The sequence below is a fragment of the Phycodurus eques genome, chromosome 6 (genome assembly GCF_024500275.1).
Source record: "Phycodurus eques isolate BA_2022a chromosome 6, UOR_Pequ_1.1, whole genome shotgun sequence".
In the NCBI taxonomy this organism is placed as follows: domain Eukaryota; kingdom Metazoa; phylum Chordata; class Actinopteri; order Syngnathiformes; family Syngnathidae; genus Phycodurus; species Phycodurus eques.
Genome location: NC_084530.1, coordinates 8,875,717 through 8,898,792, shown reverse-complemented (window position 1 = coordinate 8,898,792; position 23,076 = coordinate 8,875,717). Strand labels below are relative to the sequence as shown.

The 23,076-nt window shown below is 39.7% G+C and overlaps 1 protein-coding gene across 2 annotated transcripts in view; it reads right to left on the bottom strand.

The window, feature by feature from the left end:
- Positions 1 to 23,076, bottom strand: part of LOC133404197 (zeta-sarcoglycan) — a 131,478-nt gene that overhangs the window by 13,640 nt on the left and 94,762 nt on the right. For both annotated transcript variants that reach the window (XM_061679882.1, XM_061679881.1), the window contains one exon: positions 177 to 300. In XM_061679882.1, coding sequence (XP_061535866.1) covers positions 177 to 300 — 124 coding nt within the window. The remainder of the gene's footprint in view (positions 1 to 176; positions 301 to 23,076) is intronic.

Sequence of the window (23,076 nt, the reverse complement as noted above, 5' to 3'; positions counted from 1 at the left end):
ACACGCAAACCAGATGGGTTTGCGTGTTTGCGTGTCATTCAAACATTCATCCATGTAAATTTCATGGCATACTAGAAACACAGATTAAATGATAGAAATACAGATTCATTGCAGACTGTATCATGCCAATCCTCCAAATTCCTTTTTGAAGATCATCTCAAATACTGTACACTCACTTCTCCTTCTGAGGACTGCAGCAGGAGGTCTTTCCTACATGACGCCGTGAAGTCTCCAACCCCAGCATTCACCTCCACACCTCGGGGTGCCTCCAGGGTTAGTGTCCGAGTTGGGGATTCAAGCCTGAGAAATATAACCACACTTTAATTTTTGGGAAAACAGTAGATGTTATGATCACTATGGATGAGTACATGATGTGAATGTTATAGAAGGGTGTCCAGGTTCTTGTAACAATGAGCGCTAAGACTAACTATTATAGCAATTGGTGAGGTCATTTGGTGTTATACTGTACAGTACCCACTCTGAAGTTGGATGATCACTGAATAAAAATTCAGAAGATGGGTGTAGTGTATATTGGTTGAATAAAAATGTAATTAATTTAGGAGAAAATAATTAGCTGGAAGCGATGCCTGCGTTACTTCTGGTTTAGCGTAATTTAAAATGTCATCGTTAAAATCAAACTAATCTGTCTCGTAAAGGGGTACCACGTCACTTTTTATATGTATAAAATTGAGGGAAATTTTTATCAGTCTCGTAATCTGAAGGTTGCTACACTTTATGAAATTTTGAGTTCCAGATGACAGAGGCTTACTTAAACTCAGAACACAAACAAAATACAACCAAGAGTGGAATTTCATAGAATATTTAATGACATCAACAAGGGATCTAGAGGGAAACACACAAAAGGGGTCTAACAAAAGAAAGCAAATAACACTAATAATGATAAAGAGAAGGAAATTAAGGATACGAAAAAGGAAATAGAACATCGTGTGTTGGACTAAACTAAACTGGTTTAACGCATACATTCCGGAGGCGAGAGAGAGAGAGAGAGAGAGAGAGAGAGAGAGAGAGAGAGAGAGAGAGAGAGAGAGACCGAGAAAGAGGACAAAGTTGAGATTTTGTCTGAAGCTAGTAATTTCCCTGAAATTATTAGGCACTAATATTGTACAGTCTGGCAAAAGCTTGCCGTGTCTACTCACGAGTGTAGGTTCAATATAGTGGGTGGTGGTCTCCCTCCGGGCGCGTCACAGGAAGGAAGGAGACAGATTTGGTTGCAGAAGAAAAAGATGCAAAAAAAATGAAACAAAACAAAAGAGGCGGAATAAGAAAAAATTTTGTTCGTCACACCTTGTGGGGAGAGTATGACACCCACTCTTCCTGCCTTTTTTTGTTTCTCGGTGGCAATTTTAGAGCGATCACGCTTGGCTGGACGCGTATGTGGTACCTTGGTAGCAGCTGCCCTGATCGCTTAGCAGTGGCCCACGGATAGGCTGGGAAGCCGAATCTCTTCTCATCCCAGCCTTCGCGGTTACTGAGCCGTGTGCCCGAACAAAGAAAGGGCAAGGGGGAAGGGGTGGCCGAAGCCAGCCTGGCTGGCAAGGTGCCGGCAAGACAAGACTTAAGAAGTCAGAGGAGAGAAAAGCACAAGAGAGAGAAAAACACACGAGCGCCAGGGTTAAGTACCCCAGGGGCGTGCCGAAGAGGGACGGAGAAGACCCCACCCATCAGCTTGAATCTTGTCTCTCTAAATGGGTTTAAAATCATATATTAATATAAAATAACATCAACCTGCTACTCTCTTTACTCACAGGTCAAGAATGCTTATACTTTATTTTTGGCAAATCAACTGCTTATGATTCAAATCACATTTCATGCTGCTTGGAGTCACATCAAGACAAACCATTCTCAAAATCTCCCAATTGCTCTTGTAAAGTTGACACACTGACACAGACATCAAGGCATACATTTGGAATATTTCTGAAGTTCATGAAATATTAAAACAGACATTTATCCTTGGTTAAACATCAAGTGAGAGTTCATGGGTTGCAGTACTCTCAAACGCTAGTGGGTGGCGCCTTGCTTGCACCTTTGGATATTAAGCAAATAGTTTGTTGATGTATTTGCACTCTATCGTCGATCGGTCCCTTATTTTGTGAGTATAAACGAAGAAATGACTCTCTGATGACTGTAAAACAAGATGTCGAGGGTACCTGCTAATTAATTTAGGGGCCACTCGAAGTCTCCTTGTGGGAGTCTCAAAACAGGGCGGCTTCGAAGGATGCAGTTTATCACACCGTGGGGAGTCACTGTGTCACCTCAGTTTGCGGGGAGCATGTCCGCAACATGGGTAAAACATGTGTTTCTTTGGTAGGACATGGCAACCAGGGACCTTCTTGTTGAGACCCCACGGACTGTTTTGTCCATCTAAAATTTATAAGTCCAGCAATAAAATAAACAATCTGACTAAAGTTAAGTAGAAGATTTGTAGCGTACTTCAAGAAGATAACTTTAATAAACAGCACATCCCCAATAGTTTCAGTGCTACACAAAAAGTATTTCAGAGAATATCTTTATACGGACAGTACTAAAAAAACAAAACAAATTATCCTTGAATTGCTGTGAGGGAATGTGAAGTCTTTCAAAAGATGTTACCGTCTCGGAAACTCACTGTGAACACTGAATACAAAGAACTCAAAATTAACATTCTGAAGTGGTCAAAAGAGCATAGACTATGGTTGGTGTTGCGCTCCTTGTAGAGTGCAAGGTCAGTAGCTCTCGACACAAAGTTGAAAACAATATGAGAAAATTAAACAGCACGGTGGCATTAGATAAGTGCTACTGTTTCGCTCAAGGGTAAACTGGCGAATCTAATTGAATAAAAGGCCCTTTTGGCAAAGTGGAGTCAATTACAATTAATGATTGGGGAGTATAATAAATTAAACAAGCACATTCACAATGGAATCAAATTGGAAAAATGCTTTGCTATTGGGACACTTGTCTAGATATATTTTGTTCTGAGACTCTTGCTTTGGTTACTTAAAACTCTACTCAGGCATTGGGAAATGGGTGTTGGTAGGGGGTATATTACAAACAGATTAACCTATTGCATGGTGTCCAGTCTGTGGCCATAAGGGGTATTGCGGGAAGGGTCATCCTAATGTCCATCAATAGTTAAACAGATGAAAACAAGTCTTCTTGGTCATCAACTTTGAGCTCATAGGTCATTATGAAGGCATTTTTTTTTGATAAATATATATATATATTTTTACTAAAACATCTATAACATTGTGACATAACAACGAGTTGCATAATCATAATGTGATGCACATGCACTCTCACATGGCGGGTGGTTGAAACAATAGCAGCCACAAGTCTAGGCAGGAATAGAAAACAGGCACAGGAAAATAATAACAGAAACAAGTATACAAACTATGACAACTATAGTCTCATACTGTATACTGAAGTTAAGAAGGCTGATGAGATGGCTAGTAAAGCTACAATTGAAGGTTAAAAAACAATTCATTGGTACAAGAAAGAGCAATAACAAAGATGGAAAAAAAACAAAACAAGCGGGTGTGGTTCATGAGACAAGGTCACAGAACAAGGAGCCTAATGCAGGCAATAGAAACTGTTCATTGAAACAACCTAAAATGAAACTCAAAGGAGACATGTTGGCATATCTCACAAATTGAAACATATCTGTGATCTGTCTGTAACCCATGCTTTGGTCAACAGCTCAGAAGAGTAAAACATGACTGCACCCTGAACACCACGTCCTAGCTCATGCACATGGGCTCCAGAGTGTGTTTCTGGGTTTGGATCACCATGACGACAAGTGGTGACTTTTCTCCAGGGGGGCACTATATAGGCAGCACAGTGTAGGACTGGAAAGCACGTCCGCCTCACAGTTCTAAGGACCCGGGATAAATTCCGGCCTCGCCTGTGTGGAGTTTGGATGTTCTCCCCGTGCCTGCGTAGGTTTTCTCCGGGTACTCCGGTTTCATCCCACATCCCAAAAACATGCGTGGTAGGTTAATTGAAGACTCTTAATTGCCCGCAGGTGTGGATGTGAGTGTGAATGTTTTTTTGTTTATATGTTCTCTGCGATTGGCTGGCAACCAGTTCAGGTTGTACCCCGCCTCTTGCTGATAGTCAGCTGGGATCGGCTCCAGCTTGCCTGCGTCCCTAGTGAGGACAAGCGGAAAATTTTGATATATTATATATATATTGTAGCGGACATGCTCCCACAACCTGAGGTGCCACAGTGACTCCCCCACAACTTGATAAACTGCATTCTTCCAAACTGCTCTGCTGTGCAAGGAAGCCACCAAGGACGCCTGGAGTATGTCAGGGGGACCCTAAATTAATTAGCAGGTCCCCTCAAAATCTTGGTTTACAGTCATCAAAGAGTCATTTTCTTGAACTGACAGCAAACAAAAGGTGGGGAGATCCTCTCCCCAATAGCAACAATTGCTGGGACATGGGCACCACCCACTGGCGTTTGAGAGTTACTGCAAGGTGGACTGAATGGTTTTGTTTCACTAAAGATAAGAGGTCGGTTGTGAAATTTCACTCTGCAGAAATATTCTAAATGTATCCCTTGATGTTTGTGTTATGGTGTCAACCTGCAGGTCCAGCTGGAGATTTTGAGAACTGTTTGTCTCGATTTGAAGCCAAACAGCATGAATTGTGGCATTGAACCATGAGCAGTTGATTTGCCAAGTTTAAACAATAATTCTATATGCTTGATCTATGAGTAAGAGTAACAAGTTGGGAGTACTTTATATTAAGATATAATTTTTATACCATTCTTATGGCTAAATTGCAGACTGAAATTCAACTCGATGGGTCTGGTCTTCCTCCAGTCTCTATGTCCCTGAGACACGCCCCCTGGGTATTTAACCTTTGGCTCCCGCCTCTTCTGCCTCTCTTGAGTTTTTTTCTCGTGTCCTGCTTCTCTTCTGTCCTGGCTGGCTTATCTCGCCAGCCACTGGGTGGCCTCGGCCAACCCCCTTCCATTTCCTTTGTCCTCCGGTCCTACCAGGTGCCACTAAGTGCGTGCGTTTTTGTCTGAAGAAGCCACCATGCGGCTTCAATTGCTTTTCCTAGTTGCAATCGGTCGGCCTCAGCAAGCAACTATCGGCATCCCATGCCGGTCATGCACGCAGCTGAGAGCAGGAGCTGGGCCCACCACCAGTTAAATCGGCAGGAAAGTTACGAGCGCACCCCGAGGGGACAACCATTTTTCTTGTTCTGCCTCTTTTGTTTTTGTTTTATTTGTCTGCATCCTTTTTCTTCTTCCACAAAACCTGCTTCGTTTTCCTCCTGAGATGCGCGGAGAAAAGACCATCCCCAGAGACCAACAAACCTACGGTCACGAGGACCACAGCAACGGTTGCTAGGATGTACAATATTAGTGCCTATTAATTTTGGGGAAATTACGAGCTTCACACAAAATCCCAACTTTGATCTCTCTCTCTCGCTCTGACTGAACGCATTCAACGCTCACATTTTCAACTTTAGTCCAGCAACACACACTCCTATCTTCCCTTTTCGTTACCCTTAGTGTTATTTTCTTTCTGTAGTTAGACCCCTCTGTGCGTTTCCCTATAGATCCCTCGTAGATTTAATTAAATATTTTATAAATTCCCACTCTTTGTTGTGTTTTGTGTGTATTTTGTAGTTTAACCAATGAACCTCTATAATCTAGAACTCGTATTTCTTAAGTGGAGCAAACTTTAGATTATGAGACTGAAAAAAGGTTTCTCGTTGCATTTCCTAAATTTTATACAGATAAAAAAGAGACATGGTGCCCTTTACGAGACAAAATAGCTTGATTTATAAAGTTAAGCATCAAATCACTCTAAACCGGAAGCAAAGCAGGGCTCGCTGCTTCGACGAGGTTAGGTTTTATCCAAACGGCAATATACGCTATATATATGCCCTTCGATTGGCTAGCGACTAGTTCAGGATGTACCCCTCTCGCCCGAAGATAACTGGGATAGGCCCCAGCACATCCACGACCCAGGTGAGGATAAGCGGTACAGAAAATGGATATATATATATATATATATACACACACACACAGCGGGTGAAATACGTATTTAACAAATCACCATTTTTCTCACCAAATATATTTCCAAAGGTGCTATTGACATGAAATTTGCAATAGATGTTGGGAACAACCCAAGTAATCCCCACATACAAAGAAAGTAGAACAGATAAAGTCAGAAATTAAGTTATGTGTAATAATGTGAAATGACACAGGGAAAAAGTATTGAACACACCAACTTGTATTTTTTCATACTTTGTACAAAAGCCTTTGTTTGCAATGACTGGTTCAAGATGCCTCCTGTATGGAGAAACTTGCATGCATTTCTCTGGTGTGATTTTGGCCCATTCCTCCACACAAGCAGTCTTCAAATCATGAAGGTTCTGTGGACTTCTTTTATGGACCTTGAGTTTCAGTTCTTTCCATAGATTTTCGATTGGATTCAAGTCAGGTGATTGGCTGGGCCATTCTAGCATCTTTGTTTTTTTCTTTGAAACCAATTGAGCATTTCCTTGGCAGTATGTGTTGGATCGTTATCATGATGAAATCTCCACTCTTCTTTAATTTTTATTATCCTCGTAGATGGCAGCAGATTTGTGTCAAGAATTTGCCCATTCATCCTTCCTTCAATAATGTGAAGTTTAACAGTACCGTTTGCTGAAAAGCAGCCCCACACCATCATGTTCCCACCTCCAAACTTCACTGTGGGTATGTTTTTTTTAGGGTGACGTGCAGTGCCATTTCCCCTCCAAAAGTGGTGTGAATTATGGCATCCAAAGAGTTCACTTTTGCTCTCATCCGACCAGACTAATTTTGGCTTGTCCAAATGTTGTTCAGCAAACTTTAAACGAGCTTTAACATGCCTTTTTTTCCCCAGCAATGTGGTCTGGGGGTAAGCGTGCATACAGGCCATGGCCTTTACTCACTGTTGTACATTACTCACTGTTTTCCTTGTGACAACAGTACCTGCTAAATCCAGGTCTTTTTGAAGCTCTCCACAGGTGGTCCTTGGGTCTTGGACAACTCTTCTGATTATTCTTTGCACTCCTTTGTCAGAAATCCTGCGAGGAGCACCCGATCGGGGCAAATTTATGGTGGTATGTTTGGCTTTCCACTTACATATTATGGCCCCAACCGTGCTCACTGGAACATTCAGAAGCTTAGATATGTGCTCGTAACCAATGCCATCTTTCTGTTTTGCAACAATTACTTTGCAATGGTCTTGAGAAAGCTCTTTGCTCTTACCCATCATGAGAACTATTTGTAGGCCATCAATTAGGACTAAACCAGCTGATATTCATTTGCACTGACAAGGGGCTGGATTGCTGTTTGATTATTGATAGATTTTAGGTGTTGTCTTGGCTTTCCATACCTTTTTGCACCTCCCTTTCAATACTTCAATACTTTCCCCCTGTCATTTCACAGTTGTACACACATCTTAATTTCTGAGTTTATTTGTTGTACTTTCTTTGTATGTATGGATTACTTGTTTTTTTCCAACATCATCACAACATGAAATTTTCAGGTCAATAGCACCTTTGGAAGTATATTTATTGAGAAAAATGGTGACGTGTTGAATACTTATTTCAGCCGCTGAATATAAAACTATAAATCAGTATTGGATTACCCTTGGTGACTCATTTCCAAGGCTATTCCAAGACTATCCAAGACTGTTTTAAATAATCAGACGAACCACAGAGAGAAAGATAGCACCCATCTCCTCCAAAGACATATATACAAGCAATTTAAAAGTCAGTTTTCCATAATATATTGTATCTGAAGTTCTCAGTGTTTAATCAGTGTCAGTGTGCCATTATTTTAGCAGATACAGCTCTGTGTTCACATTCACCTAAATTTAAATGTGTAATAATGATATAAAACTTGACATTTGTCTTTTTAGTATAAATGCTTAAAGCCTCAATCGTGAAATAAAATGAATTCAATGTATTTTGGTTGAAAGCAGGTGAGGTTTATTGGTGAGACATGGTTCAACTGTTGTGCAGCGAGGTGCTTCAGAGTGGTATAATAAGGTTTGGAAGTAAGCACTCCACATTGGGTTTGACTTATTGATAGGTGAAAGAAAATGGTAAAAAAAAGAATATGTGTTGTAGCAGTCAGAGGTTATGAAGAGGAGAAACAAAAATAGAGAAAGGGAGACATTTTTTTTAAAAGACGAGAAATAGCAGACTCATTTAAAACTAGCAACGGCAACATCATTTACACTTGTATGGCCGTTAAGAATGTTAAAATGTCACTTAAAATATTGTCATGGCAACAGTTTAACCTGGAAAAAAATATTATATGAATACAATTCTTCATGGAAGAATTTACTGTACATCCAAACTAATTGTAGATCAACCAGTGTCCTGGAATGTGTATCTAGGGATTCCATTGATATTGTGATGTATCGAGGGGCATTACAACCCCAAATTGATTCCATTCTTCGGCAGCTAGTCTGAGTAGCTCAGTGAAGTGCCATTATAAGTACCAAACAATAACAATTGATTTTCATCCTGTAGTCGTGCATGTGCAGTCAACAGAGAAAACAGTTCATTTCTCTGCCGTCATCTTGACACCTTCACCTCCCTCACATGCCAACACATCTTGGATTTCTACTGCTCAGCTTTACATTTGCCACGTAATGAAAAGTAACACATCCTCATTTTTGTCAGCTCCTAATTCCCACCAATAAATTATTCTGTCTACTTTGCATTCTGTAAAGACACAGAGGTCTTTTGGACAATCAAGAGAAAACAAATACCTAATGGTTTGAAATTTACAGTATGGGAAGCAGTTTCAATTAGATACTGGAGCTCCCCTGAGCGGTACAAAACTGGCAAGTATAGGAAACCCTAGGAGTAATCATCTTTGTGAGTCTATAAACTATAGACAGTGTATCAAACACTGCTCAGTTTTGATTGATGCTGTCAGAGAGGTATTAAATTAACATGGTGTTAATTATTTTGGCCGCTGTTTATACTGGTGTAGAACTGGACTACATCATACAGAGAGGAAGAAAATGCACCATTTGGGATACAGCTCGAGCAAGGGACCTCATTTGCTAATGCAAGTGTACATTATATTGTGATCGGTGAGTGTATAGTAGAGGTTCCTCTTAACTTCATTTTTATTCCTGTTAAAACGCTTTTAGTGATTGAGTTCACAGTTAATTAATGTGCATTATTAATGCAGCATATGCACCTGAGGTGTAGACTTTTACTGGATGCATGAAGTAAAATAGATTAGTCTAATCTTTCATTCCATCTCTTGCAACAATCAGGGTGAATTACAATGAGACATTTGTGTGAATGAAAACAGTTCCTCTCATGAGACATGGGCTTTACCATTTAAAATAGGACTGAACAATACTGGCCAAGGCAGCAATTGTTTTACAAGGGATCTTGGTACAGTAAGTTGTCATTACATAAAGATAACCGCCAATCCTAAAGGCTTTTAAGGTGTGCAGGGTTCCCCAAAAAAGAAAACCATTAGAGCACGCTCATAGTTGGCAATCATTACTGTGCTTGACACCTAAGGCTCTATTTGTGTAGACCGCGCATTTGCGGAGGACCACAATAACTGGCGTATCTTGATTTTCGTAGAAGTGCAAGGCTCACCGTTCATGTTTGCCAATTTGGCAGACCGGTCTGCACCAAGCTGGGTGTTTCAGAGCAGTGTGTCCTTCAAGCAGGACAATTTGGTGGCAGAAAGTCAGTCTAAACTTATGCCTGTTGGCTCCACGTCTAAGTTTTTTGTGCATCTTTCCGACAAGTCAGCTGAGTTTCTCGACCGTCCTCTCCAAATGCCACTCATAAACATAGGAGTATTGTAATTTATTGTGCATGCAGCTAAATAATACTATTGTTGTTTTGGAGTACTGTATATGATTAATCCTCACACTGCATCATGCTTATTGTGGTGCGTTTCTACATAATGTTTGAATGGATTGAGGCAGTGCAGGGCACAGTCATCAGGCCTGGCATATGAACAGCAAAGCCTGTAGCAGCACAATCCCAAGCACTCCTTCCGGAGGGCCAGGTATAGGAGAAGAGGATCCATGCTCAAGTTTAAGAGCCTAACAGAGGGAATTCTAGCAGATTTTAGACCGACTACTGTGTGCACGTGACTCAGAAGTAAGAAATATAAATACACATACATTTTTTACATGTTATGTAAGTATTGCATAACAAATATTTCAACAAAATTAGTGTTGTATATTCCTCCATTCCACTGTGGCTTATGCTAACTATCTTGACCACAGAAAATATAAATGTACAATGCTACCATTTACCATCCATCCATCCAATTTCTTTACTTTCTTATTGTCACGAGAGTCGCGGGTGAACTGGAGCTTGTCCCAGCTGACTATGGCTGGAGCTTACTCCTTGGTTGAATGGAGTCTGGAGCTTCATGTAGTAGTGGACAAACAGCACAAGGACATAATTCTGCTTTACTCAGACACTTAAAATAATTTACTGTTTTATGAGAAATTAAGACAATATCGACATTTAATCGGCAAAACTCCATCAGATGTTGATTATTTTGAAAACGGCTAAAATCCTCCATTAATATTCTGCTAGAAATTTCATCCGCTCCCACCAAATGTGAGTTTTTAATTTTTTTGACAATCTTACAAACTTCAGTGCTGTTAGTAGGCTTCACAAATTAGGATAGTTGTCTGATAGGTACTGCTCAAAGGAGGCATTTTGAAATTGAGTTATATAATCTAACACATTTTGACCAACGGAAACAAAATCATTAAAGGCATTAGTTAAACTGGCCTTCATATTGGTAGTGTTGGTGTGTGGGTGCATTCGTTATTCGTTTCAGGGAGTTCACCAGTTTTGATCCCTGTGATTTTCTTGAGTCACCTTATGATGCTGTAATGATGTCTGAATAGTATATAGTTTTAATTTTGCTTAAGATGTTTTCATTATAGTATAGTGACTTGTGAAGGTCCATGAATAGAATCAAAGTATAACTATATATAACTATATTCAACTATAACTATTTCCATTTCTATTTGTGACGATAGGCCATTTTGGTTCATTTTCTATGGATCCCCAATGGGCCCATACCCCAACATGCCAGTACCCCAAACTGCCAGTATCCCAACGTGTCCGAGGGTGCAAAGGGCCCGTTCATAGCTGCTTGCAGCTCTAGTTTGTTTTTGTAGTTAATGGAATTTATTTTTCCTTAAGGGAGCCAAGAATTTTGAGAGATTGTCTTCTTATGAATTACCCTTCAGATAGTTTGTAATCCCTTGTAATAAAATATACTATACAGTACTGGCATTAGTACATGTAAAAATTATTCCATGTTTTAGTCTGCAGCTCCTCACCAACACGTCGCAAAGCAATCACTTTGAACACTGTTTTTAGTTTACACTGTGGAAGTGATAGAGCGTGAAACAAAACAATGCGCAAATGGTCAGAAATGTCAGAGAATATTACTCCAGACTCCAGTTTAGGAGTCCTAATGATTATGATAATGTTATCTATGATTGATTTTCTGCCTTGAAAAAGACTATAGCACGGGCAACAGCGGGGTGGCCGCGGCCAGATAGGGTGGCCGATTTCAGTCTGGGCCACCACGTAGCTGACCCCACTGCATCAGCCTGATGTATGGAACTGTTTCAAGAACCAAGGCTGCTGTGTGGATGTGAAACAACAATAGGCCACAGGAACATTGCATCTGGGGTACTATTTTGCATGCAAACTCCACACAGGCGGGGCCCGGGGATTGAACCCGGGTCCTCTGAACTGTGAAGCTGACGCTCTAACCAGTCGTCCACCGTGCCGCCCCAGGCAATGCTATTTAAAGCAAAATGTACATTTATTTAAACATTTAAAGCTAAAGCAATATTGCTCGGGTAAAATGTTTATTTAAAAATGCCTGTAGACCTAACACATTTCATGTTAGAAGCAGTTTCATCCTGTAACAAACTGTTTCCATTATTTCCTATGGGGAAATTTTGGAAGCCAAACAAATCAGGGGTTGACCAGCATTCATTGATTGGGTTTGACCTTGGAAGTTTCACTGGTCAGCTGAATCACTTAATGCTTAACATTCCTGCCTTTTTCGAAAGCATAACGTTTGCAAAAGTTTATATTATTTTATAGCACAAAAGACCACCAAATAACAAAAAAGTGTTTATGACAAATTTTAGTTCTCAAATTTGTTAAAACTGTGTATCCACTTCATCTTTGTGTTGCAACATGTTTACCTGGTAGGTAACAGACATCAAAGATGCTGAGTTAAAAGCATCCTTTTCCCAGCTGAACTGCTTAACAAAATGCTAAGATTTCAGAACCATTAATGGCTGGGCAATGGGATCAAGAATCACATCCAAAGCACTTTGTCTGTCCCAAATGGTGTAAACGCTCTATGAAGTCTCAGTATACATGCACTGGATGAAATTCATCTGTTTCCTCAGATAGCTGGATGGCTCGTCTCTGCTTGACCATTCATCAGGTGTATGCATGTCGGCAATTGTTTCGGTTTTAAAGACCTATGAGACACCAAGGAAGAAGGGGAAAAAAATCAATTCGGATCCCCCGCAACACGATTTATTTGCAAGGGGGAAAAAGTTCGATAGACTCCCATGCCAACCCATCCCCATGGATGAATGGTTTTCGAGGGGCATCGCAAAAAACGTTGGCCACCCCACTGAAATTTTTGTGGCAACACCACTGCTTCAGAGAGACTTGCAGAGGCGATTTGTAAAGCACATTTTTTGGTGCTTTATTTCGGAAATGCTATTGTCCAATTGCTATTTGGAGGTAAATTAATTATAAATCCTAAGCATGAAATATGTTGCCATTTAAATGAAACAAAACCTAGCAGTACTAACGGGTAGCACAGCATGTATGCCTCAAAGGTGAGAGAAGTCTTTAGTTCGAATCTTGGCTCAGGCCCTCCAATTATGTGAAGTTTACATGTCCCAATGCTTGTATTGGATTTCTGAGGGTAACCCGGCTTCCCCTCACATTCCAAAAATATTCATGTTAGGCTAATTAAAGACTCTAAATATGTTGGTGTGAATGTGATTGTGAATGACTGTTTGTCCATATGTACCCTGGGTTTGGCTGGCGACCAGTACCCCACCTCTTGACAGGTTAGCTGGGATATTTATAGCATTTTATTTTTTAAACATACTTTTCAAACATTCTAAACACATAATAATATTGGAAGACAGAAGAACAATGGATAACACAAAAAATAAAAATACTATAAAAAAATAGAGTAACAACTGTAGTAACACTGGAAAAAAAATAATCTGCGATATAGCGGGACCAGGGGCGGCACGGTGGCCGACTGTTTAGCACATTTACCTCACAGTTCTGAGGACTGGGGCTCAAATCCTGTGTGGCATTTGCATGAATATGAGTGCGAATGGTTGTTTCTATGTGCCCTGCGATTGGCTGACGACCAGTTCAGGGTGTACCCCGCCTCTCGCCCGAAGATAGCTGGGATAGGCTCCAGCACGCCCGTGACCCTAGTGAGGATAAGCGGTACAGAAAATGGATGGATGCATAGCAGGACCATGAAGCGTGAACGCCAATATAGCATGGGTTTACTGTAAACGAGGGCTACTTTTATTATGTTGAAATCTACAAATATATAAGGCATATTTTCCTGACACTTTAATGCAGTTTACCACACATCGCGGAAGTTGTAACGAGAGTGTAATGTTGCGCAAGAGAGCTTTTTGGTCAAAAATGTTCGAAAAGAGACTTTTAAGTTTGATTTATATTTCCTATTAGACTTAGCTGACATTCTTCTTGCCCTTTCCTCTTCAGAGCCATTTAAGACCCCAACACCTTGCTATTTGTGACACAAACCCATGACCTTTTCATGTTAAATGCGCTGTCATCTGCCTCAGTGCGTCTGCCACAGCTATCTAATCACATCCATGAAGGCTGTAAAATATTCACATTTTTCAAAAAGCCCTGAATGGGGCACTGACATAGGACTGGAAATATGAGGATCTAGCTTCAAATAGATCCAGACCAAATGTAGAAATATGGGATTCCAGAAGCCTTATGATTTCCTGTTGGCACCTGCAAGGAGCAAAGGCTGTTGCACTGCCCCATGAATCTTTCAGGAATACAAAAGAGAGAGAGAGGAGAAAGCCTCCGGCTGTTTCAAAAGGTTATATGGGCCCAACTGAGTTACTGAAGTGGCTCCTGAATGACTCAAGACACAGTAGAATTTTGTCTTTCAGGGTAAAATGTGTATTTGTGTTTGTGTGTAGAGGTTATAGTGGAGGTGAGATTCATCCACTTGAATAATTTCAGCAACTGTGAGCAATTACTTTTTTGTAATTTTGAAGGTGTGGAGTGGATATCTATACTTACGGGCACAAATCCTTTTCAAAATCTGTGGAATCTTCAGCAGACAGTTTAACAATTATGTGGTGCTTTGTCTGCTTTTACGCCACAAACCTCGACTTTACAAATGTGCCTGCTGTGAAATGAATAACAGTAAAGTCTGAAGGAAAAAAAAAAAAGTAAATTTCATGATTTTGCCTCTGATGGGGCACCAAGCTGATAATTTAATCAGTAGTGAAAGACTAGCCAACCAATGTAACTGTGGTTTATTTATTTCATATATTTACGTATTGGTAAAACAGTTTGCAGCTGAGATCTTGTTAATCATCTACAACAAAAGTTAAGGGAAGTAAAAAGGTGCTGGCAACAAAGTAGATCCCTGTGAGGCATACATGAAAATGGTAATAATGTGTAAGATCCTGGAGTGAAGACATCAATCAGGCACGGTGAGCCTCCATTCATCTATCCATTGTCTTTACCCCTTATCCTTACTAGGGTCGCGGGCTGCCGGAGCCTATCTCAGCTCTCTTCGGGCGGGAAGCGGGGTACACCCTGAACCGGTCGCCAGCCAATCGCAGGGCACATAGAAACAAACAACCATTCGCACTCACATTCACACCTACGGGCAATTTTAGAGTCCTTAATCAACCTACCATGCATGTTTTTGGGATGTGGGAGGAAACCGGAGTGCCCGGAGAAAACCCACCCAGGCACGGGGAGCTCATGCAAACTCCACACAGGCGGGCTGGGATTCGAACCCCGGTCCTCAGAACTGTGAGGCAGATGTGCTAACCAGTCGATCTCTGTGCTGCCAGTGAGCCTTAATTTTTTTTTAATTTAATTTAATTTTATTTTTTTAAAGTAGCTGTACAATAACATGTATGTAATATATAGTGGAAAAAAATGATGGTGCTTCTGAGGCAGATAGCCTGTACACTTCCAATGTCTGTTTTTATTTAAAATAATGTAAAACACAGGAAAAACAAAAACTTAAATGCACATAGAACACAATGTTAGATATTTTCTGCTCAAATAACTCGAAATGTTCATAGTAATATTAATACAATACACAAGCATATTCACTCAGGATTGTTTATTATCATACTGATGACCTAAAGCATATCTAACGTAACCAAAAAGTTAGGAAGAATATTTACTTTTCATGTTGGAAAGGCGTGCATCTTAAAGCACTTCTCTAAATTTGTGCTTGGTGCTTTGGATGAGGATTTACAAAGACAACGTACATCTGTGATGGCTAGTATGGGCAAATCCTTTAAACACAGCATGTAGAATAATCCAGTTTTTCAAAACCGTAAAAATATAGCAGTATTTCGGCAATGCGGGAGATTATGTGCAAAGAGCCCAAATCCTGATTATAACAGGACTAATAATTGCACTGGATGGCTGTTTTCATTTTCTTCACTTTTGAGAAGTCTTATTTGAATTTTACTACTATTGTATGTTAGTTAGCAGCACTGTATTGTTACTTTGCAAGTGTTTTTATTTGGCTTTTTGTGGCTTTTATGTTCTTCCAAAAAGAAGACAAAGGACCATTCTCAAAAAGAGGTGTACACACGAGAATGGAGAAAAAAAGAAACCGCAAGTTACATTTGAAACAAGCATATATTTATGATGGAAAAGGCATGATCAGGGAAAACATTCATTATATTTTCTTTTACTTCCAATGGGAAACCTTGGAGGTTCCACTTTATGTTGATATTATTATCATTTCTATTGGCTTTTTACCATAGATGCATAAAACTCTACTGTGAAACGAAATATCTGCGTGTAAGATTGGCAACCATACTAATTTATTATAAACATTATTAACATACAATCATTAAAAAAAGAAGTGCAATTCTTAAAGACACAACTCATGAGAATCTTTTCCCAAAGGCACAGTTCAAAGAGAAAGTGGCTTATTCTAAAATTTAATGACATCCAATTACTTTGACATGAACCCCACTTTTTAATCAAAAAAAAAAAAAAAAAAACAGCCAAGGGCGGCCTTATTCACTGAGTTTTTGAGAGCTAATTAGGTGGTGCTCTTTGCCATCCCACACTACATTCCTTCATCAAGTTCTTCATTGAAAAACATGCTTAAATTAATGCTTCAACAATTATCTGGAAAATACTCCTACTGTTTAAATAAAAGAAAGGCAAAGGCTCAGACACATTTTAGACACATAATGTGTTAGACCTATGAGTTTGCCCCATTTGAATGTTCCAAGTCACTTGCTGAGAATCTCATTATACGCTACTCAACTCACTAGTTTCCAATGTTTGAAGCTATAAAATGTTTATTAATTGAATATATCTTCCAACCTTGAAATAAGATTTTGTTGTTTTGGGATCCAGAGGTTGAGAGAGGGGAATAAGATTGAGCTTCAGTGATGACTCATTTCCCCACTCCCTCTTTTGAAATGGCACATTTCTTAATTGGGCTGATGTGGAAGTACACTGCCAGGATACAGGGCCATTAAGTCAAATTGCTCCTGTCATTTAGAGACCTACTACATAGAAACAACTTATAACCAAAGCAACACAGAAGAATCTCCATTTTGGAGCACAGAGAACCAGGCTAAAGCACCTATTGCAGGTAGGATAGAGAGAATTGTGACAAAAATGAGGTCAGTGCTAGATGTCCTCAATTTGGTTCAACAGTATCTCTCTCCTTTTGTTAAGGACACTGAGCCTTACTGAAGGCTCACTACTTAATAAGTAAATGCAGCACAACTGGGACAGCCGGTGACATCAATTAGCAGTAATTACTTGTCCACCAGCACCACTCCAGGACTATGATTGAAAAGGCTGAGGGATGAAACATAATCAGTTGTTAGTTTTGCCCATCTAGGAGACATCAAAAAGACAGTCAGTCAGAATATTGAACAAAGGCCCCAAGGGTTTTGTCTAATCATGCAAAAATTGGCTGAATGTTTATTCCGGATAAATTACACCAAAAAAGAAAAATCAGTTCAGTGTATGAACTGTGTGTATGAATGAATTAAGACAATTGCCTGACTGTATGATGGCACGGTGGGCGACTGGTTAGCGCATCTGCTTCACAGTTCTGAGGACCGGGGTTCAAATCCGGCTTCGGCTGTGTGGAGTTTGCATGCTCTCCCCGTGCCTGCACAGGTTTTCTACAGGTACTCTGGTTTCCTCCCACATCCCAAAAACATGCATGGTAGATTCATTGAAGACTCTTAATTGCCCATAAGTGTGAATGTGAGTATGACTGGTTGTTTGTTTATATGTGCCCTGCGATTGGCTGGCGACCATTTCAGGGTGTGCCCCGCCTCTCGCCTGCAGTTAGCTGGGATAGGCTCCAGCATACCTGTGACCCTAGTGAAGATAAACAGTGTAGAAAATTGATGTCTTACTGTATGTTTCTGTGTGAGCAAATTGCATACTTTTTATACTTCAGAGACCAAATCCCTGTTGGTCTATGTTGGTTCAGTTAGGACCACTTAATTAAAATGATTGTGTAGTCTTCTAAGCTCTCCCATGAGCATAGTTGACTTAACCTACCATGCATGTTTTTGGGATGTGGGAGGAAACCGGAGTACCCCGGAGAAAACCCAGGCAGGCACGGGGAGAACATGTAAACTTCACATGTAATCATGTAATCATTGACTGTTAATAACAACTTTATGATATCATTTTTATTCTTTTTTAAATTATTTGTTTTGGGAGAAACAAATCTAAATCTGCAGAAATCAGAGGTTGAACAGATCGTGTTCAAACTGAGTGGCTGTCATTGGAATACTTTTATTGATTGTCAATCCAAAACATTGTATTTTTGAAGTATATAGAGTATATGTGATGACTGTTTTATTATCATCACATTTAATTACATTGTTGTCAATTTTCTTCATAGTTCAATGAAGAATGAGTGATTAACACCTCCACTTCACAGTTCTGAGTGAAGTTTGCATGTTCTCCCCGTACCCTGCGTGGGTTATCTCCGGGTACCCCAGCTTCCTCCCACATTCCAAAAACATGCTTCTTGGGTTAATAGAACAATCTAAATTCTCCTTACATGTGAATGTGAGTATGAGTGGTTGTTTTTCTATCTGTGCCCTCAACTTGACTGGCGACCAGAACAAGGTGTACCCCAACTCTTGCTCAAGGTCAGCTGGGATAGGCTCCAGCTCACCCACAACCCAAGTGAGGATAAGAGGCATAGAAAATTTGATTTTTGTCCAGTGATTGGCTTAGAGCAATTAGTTTGAATCTGGTTTCCTGTCGAATAAAGAAAAAAGATTGAGCTGAGGCTGGTGTGTGTGACGGGGTCATCCGCAGATGTGGACAGGCTTTGGAGCAGCTCGTCCAACTAACATTTAATGGGGAAGAGAAACCATGTATTTTAAAAGGAGTTGGGTCTAAGAATTACGATTATCCTACAACAGTGGCGAGTATTCTCTCAGGAATTTGTGTGAAGCCGAAGCATTGTATTATAAACTTGGACAAGACTGGATTATACAACAACATGAGTTTTTTTCCCACCAATTGCATTGCATTTTTAATAAACAGCCTCAACTGGGGTTTCTGCTGTAATAGGACAATCAATTTGTTTCACTATGATGTTGAAAATTGTGTGCTACTCCAAATCATAACTTAATCATGCTAAAAATTACTCCAATAATAATGCCTTACAACAAAAGTAGGGTATTGCTTATTTAATAAAGGACACAATGAGCAATACTGTTATGTGAAGGCTTCTATTTGAAAGTTAGGACTGACACTGTGTTTATAAAGATTAGGCATTCTGTTTTGAGTCAAAGGATTCATTGTAAAAAACACACAACTACACTGACAAATGCATTTTGACTTGTCTTATTTTATTGCTTTTTGCAAGCATGTTAACTCTGTTGAATTTACTGTAAGTTACATTACATTATTCTTTTGTGTCTACAGATGTAATGCTCTACCGTGCCCTTTAGAAAGAGAAGACGCACCAAAGTTCCTCTGCACTTGGAACTGCAAATGGAAGGTCACATGGATTCAGTATTGGGGATAAGGGCAAAATAGCAAAGAGCTCAAATCAGTGCCTTTGCCTCCATAAGAGTTAAGTCTCCCTCGGGGGCCCATCTCAGACACCATGAAGGATGAGGAGGCACAGTAAGAGAGTGTGTTGGTTGCACTAGAGAGGAACTGACTCAGCAACAGCTTGCTTCTCTCTGATGTGGATCCAAGCATTAGATAAAGTTACAGACCTGACTCCAATGTCTCGAAGCATGGTGATGCTGCTGCAGCGTGAGACATCTCAGCTATTGATTTTATTCTCCCTGCTCAGTCAAAGTATAGCTTTCCCATGCAGTTGTTTATTTGGTGTTGCTGCCCTCAAGACCTCAGGATACTTAACCACTCCTCTCCAATATGAGAACTCTGTGGCGCTTATTGATATAAATGTGATCATTACTTTGCAAACTTATGACTGCTTTATCTTCTGTATATGTTGGTGTATGCTGCTCGAAGGTACCTACACTAAAGATTAACAAGACTGGAGAGGACGATCCTTTCGTCAAAAAATAGATGAAGAAATCAGCAGAACCAGAAGTCAGAGGTCTTCAGTCAATACGACATGTAAGGATAGTGCTTGTTTTTGGCAATAAAGAAAAGAGGATTGCTGTCAGTAAATACCAGGAGTCACTCTCTTTAAAGACCACAGACCAAGTCCGCAACCTTGGTGTGTTGATAGACTACGACCTGACTTCATTCATAGCAAATTAATCATTAAAACAGCCTTTTTCTAGCTGAAGAACATATCCAGAGTGAAGGTTTGCATGTGCCAAGCAGACCAGGAGAAGTACATCCATGTTTTTATCTCAAGTAGACTTGACTACTGTAATGGTCTTCTGACTGGACTCCCACAAAAGAGCATTACACAGCGGCAGCTCATTCAGAATGCTGCAGCTCGGGTTCTGACCACAACACAGAGATCAGAACATATTAGTCCAATTCTACACTGGTTCCCAGTCAGCTTTAGAATATACTTTACAGTTCTGCTACTGGTCTATAAATCACTAAAGGATTTCGGCCATGATTACATTATAGACATGCTAATGAAATATAAACCCAGTAAGGCTCTGAGATCTTCCGACTCAGATCAGATAATGAAGCACAGAGTCCAAAGCAAACATGTCAGAGCAGCTTTTAGCTGATATGCTGCACACAACTGAAATAAGTTGCCAATAGAATTGAAGTCAGCCCCAAGTGTCAATGTCTTTAAGCTCAGGTTAAAAAGTCTTTTTTTTTTTTTACTTTAAAATGAGCTTTCCTGCACTGTATATTGTTTTGAATTAATTTTTTTTCTCTTTGTTTTAAATGTTTTTAGCAACTTTATATTTTTCTCTTTATTTTTCAAATGCTTTTGATCATGCAGTATGTGTATGATATGCGCTATGTAAATACATATGCTTTGCTTATCGGGTTACTTGAATAACACTTTGACTGTCTGTGTGTGTGTGTTATGTTAAAATACTACGATTTGCTTATCATTGCTGTCCAATGAAAGTTGTACAGCCTTCACGTACCACTATCTAGTTACTTACTTACTGTCGGGGGGAAAATCATGCTATATTTTGAAAATCTGCTGTTTACATTCATAGTTTTTCACAGTATATCACACTCTTAAAGGCACATACGGTATCTAACACACAGACACTACAATACAGAGTATTTTGTATTCATTTTATGCTTGCAATTTGTTTGTGTTTTAAATACATTAACAATGTGTTTAAAAAGGTGTTTTAATAAGGTTAAATTTGTTTAAAGCGTGTAGAGGGTAAAAATTTAAGGTCTCTCTGTATCACAAATTTGTAACAATTGCGGGTGGGTCCGGAACGTATCACCATGATGAACAGCGTTTATTGTGTGTCACAATTTTTCCAGGTGCAAAAACAAAAAGGTGTTTAAGAGCACCAAATTAATTTAAAGCACACCACAAACAACTGATCTTAGGGAGATTTAGCACAAGAAACATATCTTTGTTTTCACAACCATGCCGTGTATGTGTAAAGTTTTAAAGCAAAAAGAATACTAACTTCTGTGTATAATGGACCTATCAGACAAACCAATATTTAGTCTTTTCTCATGTATCAATCAGACTTGGTTCACCTAACAAATATCTTTATTGTCAGTCATCTGCTCCAAATAGTTAGTTGATAGTCAAAGGTTGTCTACACTTCCTTCAAAACAAAGTAGCAGTGATTAACTTTCTTCTTCAGCACACTGTTCGACTGGGGTGTGTGAAAGTGTTAATGCATGTCACTGTAAATCACTGTTCAGGCAGAAAATGGAGTTACTCATTATAAACAGTGTCTCTTAAAACAAGTTTCTATTCTATTTTCTTAACCGTACAGTGCATGTAACACAAATAATCTAATTATGTTAAAAAGTCCAAATCATGAAATGGAGATATGGATTTTAATTGGGCAGCAACAATGTATTTCTCAATAACTTTTTTTTTTTTTTTACATAAACCATGACACAATAGGAACCCTTTCGTAGTCAATATTGAGATTGTAATCAAATATGTCAAATCAAGCTAGTTTCACATACTGTATGTCCGGTAGAGTATAACACTTTGGTCTCCCTCCCAGCCGCTCCCCATATACTTTTGAGGAAGAAGAATACTGAGAACATGACTTAAAGTGGTTAACACAGCAGACACTTTGACAATAGATGGCATCGTATGCTATCTGGAAAAGAGCATTTTGTTGTCAATAGCAGCAACTCAATTCAAGCGCTGTGCACTTCCCTTTCAAGTGTCTGAAACTTCCTTCACAGTTGCTGTCCATGAGGGAACTCTTTTAACATTTTCAGTGACAAATAGTGATCTGAGGTGCCTCCAGCTCCCTGGTCACTGTGATTGACAGTCGACAAGTAAAAGCCGACTTGTCACACAGAAGGAGCATGAAAACAAAGAGAACCATTTACTGTAGTTGAATGTCCTACAGAATCTTAAATACAAGAGTGCTGGTAAAATTCTTTGGGGTTATTTTTTTACTGTATAAATACTAAATGGTATTATGGTTATGGCGGCATGATGGGTGACTGGTTAGCACATCTGCCTCACAGTTCTGAGGACCGGGGTTCAAATCCCGGTGTGTGGAGTTTGCATGTTCTCCACGTGCTTGCGTGGATTTTCTCCGGGTACTCCGGTTTCCTCCCATGTCCCAAAAACATGCATGGTAGGTTGATTGAAGACTCTAAATTGCCCGTAAGTGTGAATGTGCGCGCGAACATTTTTGGCAGAGTTGAGTAATTTCAATTTCTTTTCTATTTCTGACCTAGATTCATTAGATATTGCAAAGGACGGACGAGAGAATAGAAATAAAGAAATCTTGGAAAAAATGACCCCTAATTAAAGGAAGAAACCATTATGCCTTGTCGGCATTTCAGAGGATTGACCATTAAACATTTTTATTCTACAATGAAGAGCTGTTTCATCATGCTACTGTACTTCTCCTCATTAACTCACAACATTTTGTGAAACTACTCATTTCCGGTTACCAGCGATGAAAGAGGAAAAGCATTGTGACAGCTCGAGAACCATAGTTTGCAGACATGTTTAAAAAAAAAAAAAAAAAAAAAAAAAAAAAACATTGTAAGGGGGTTTTGGGGGGAATCCCCCGGGCCCCCGCAGATAATTTTTTTATTTTAACATAAATTAAGCAGGGCGGCACGGTGGACGACTGGTTAGCACATCTGCCTCACAGTTCTGGG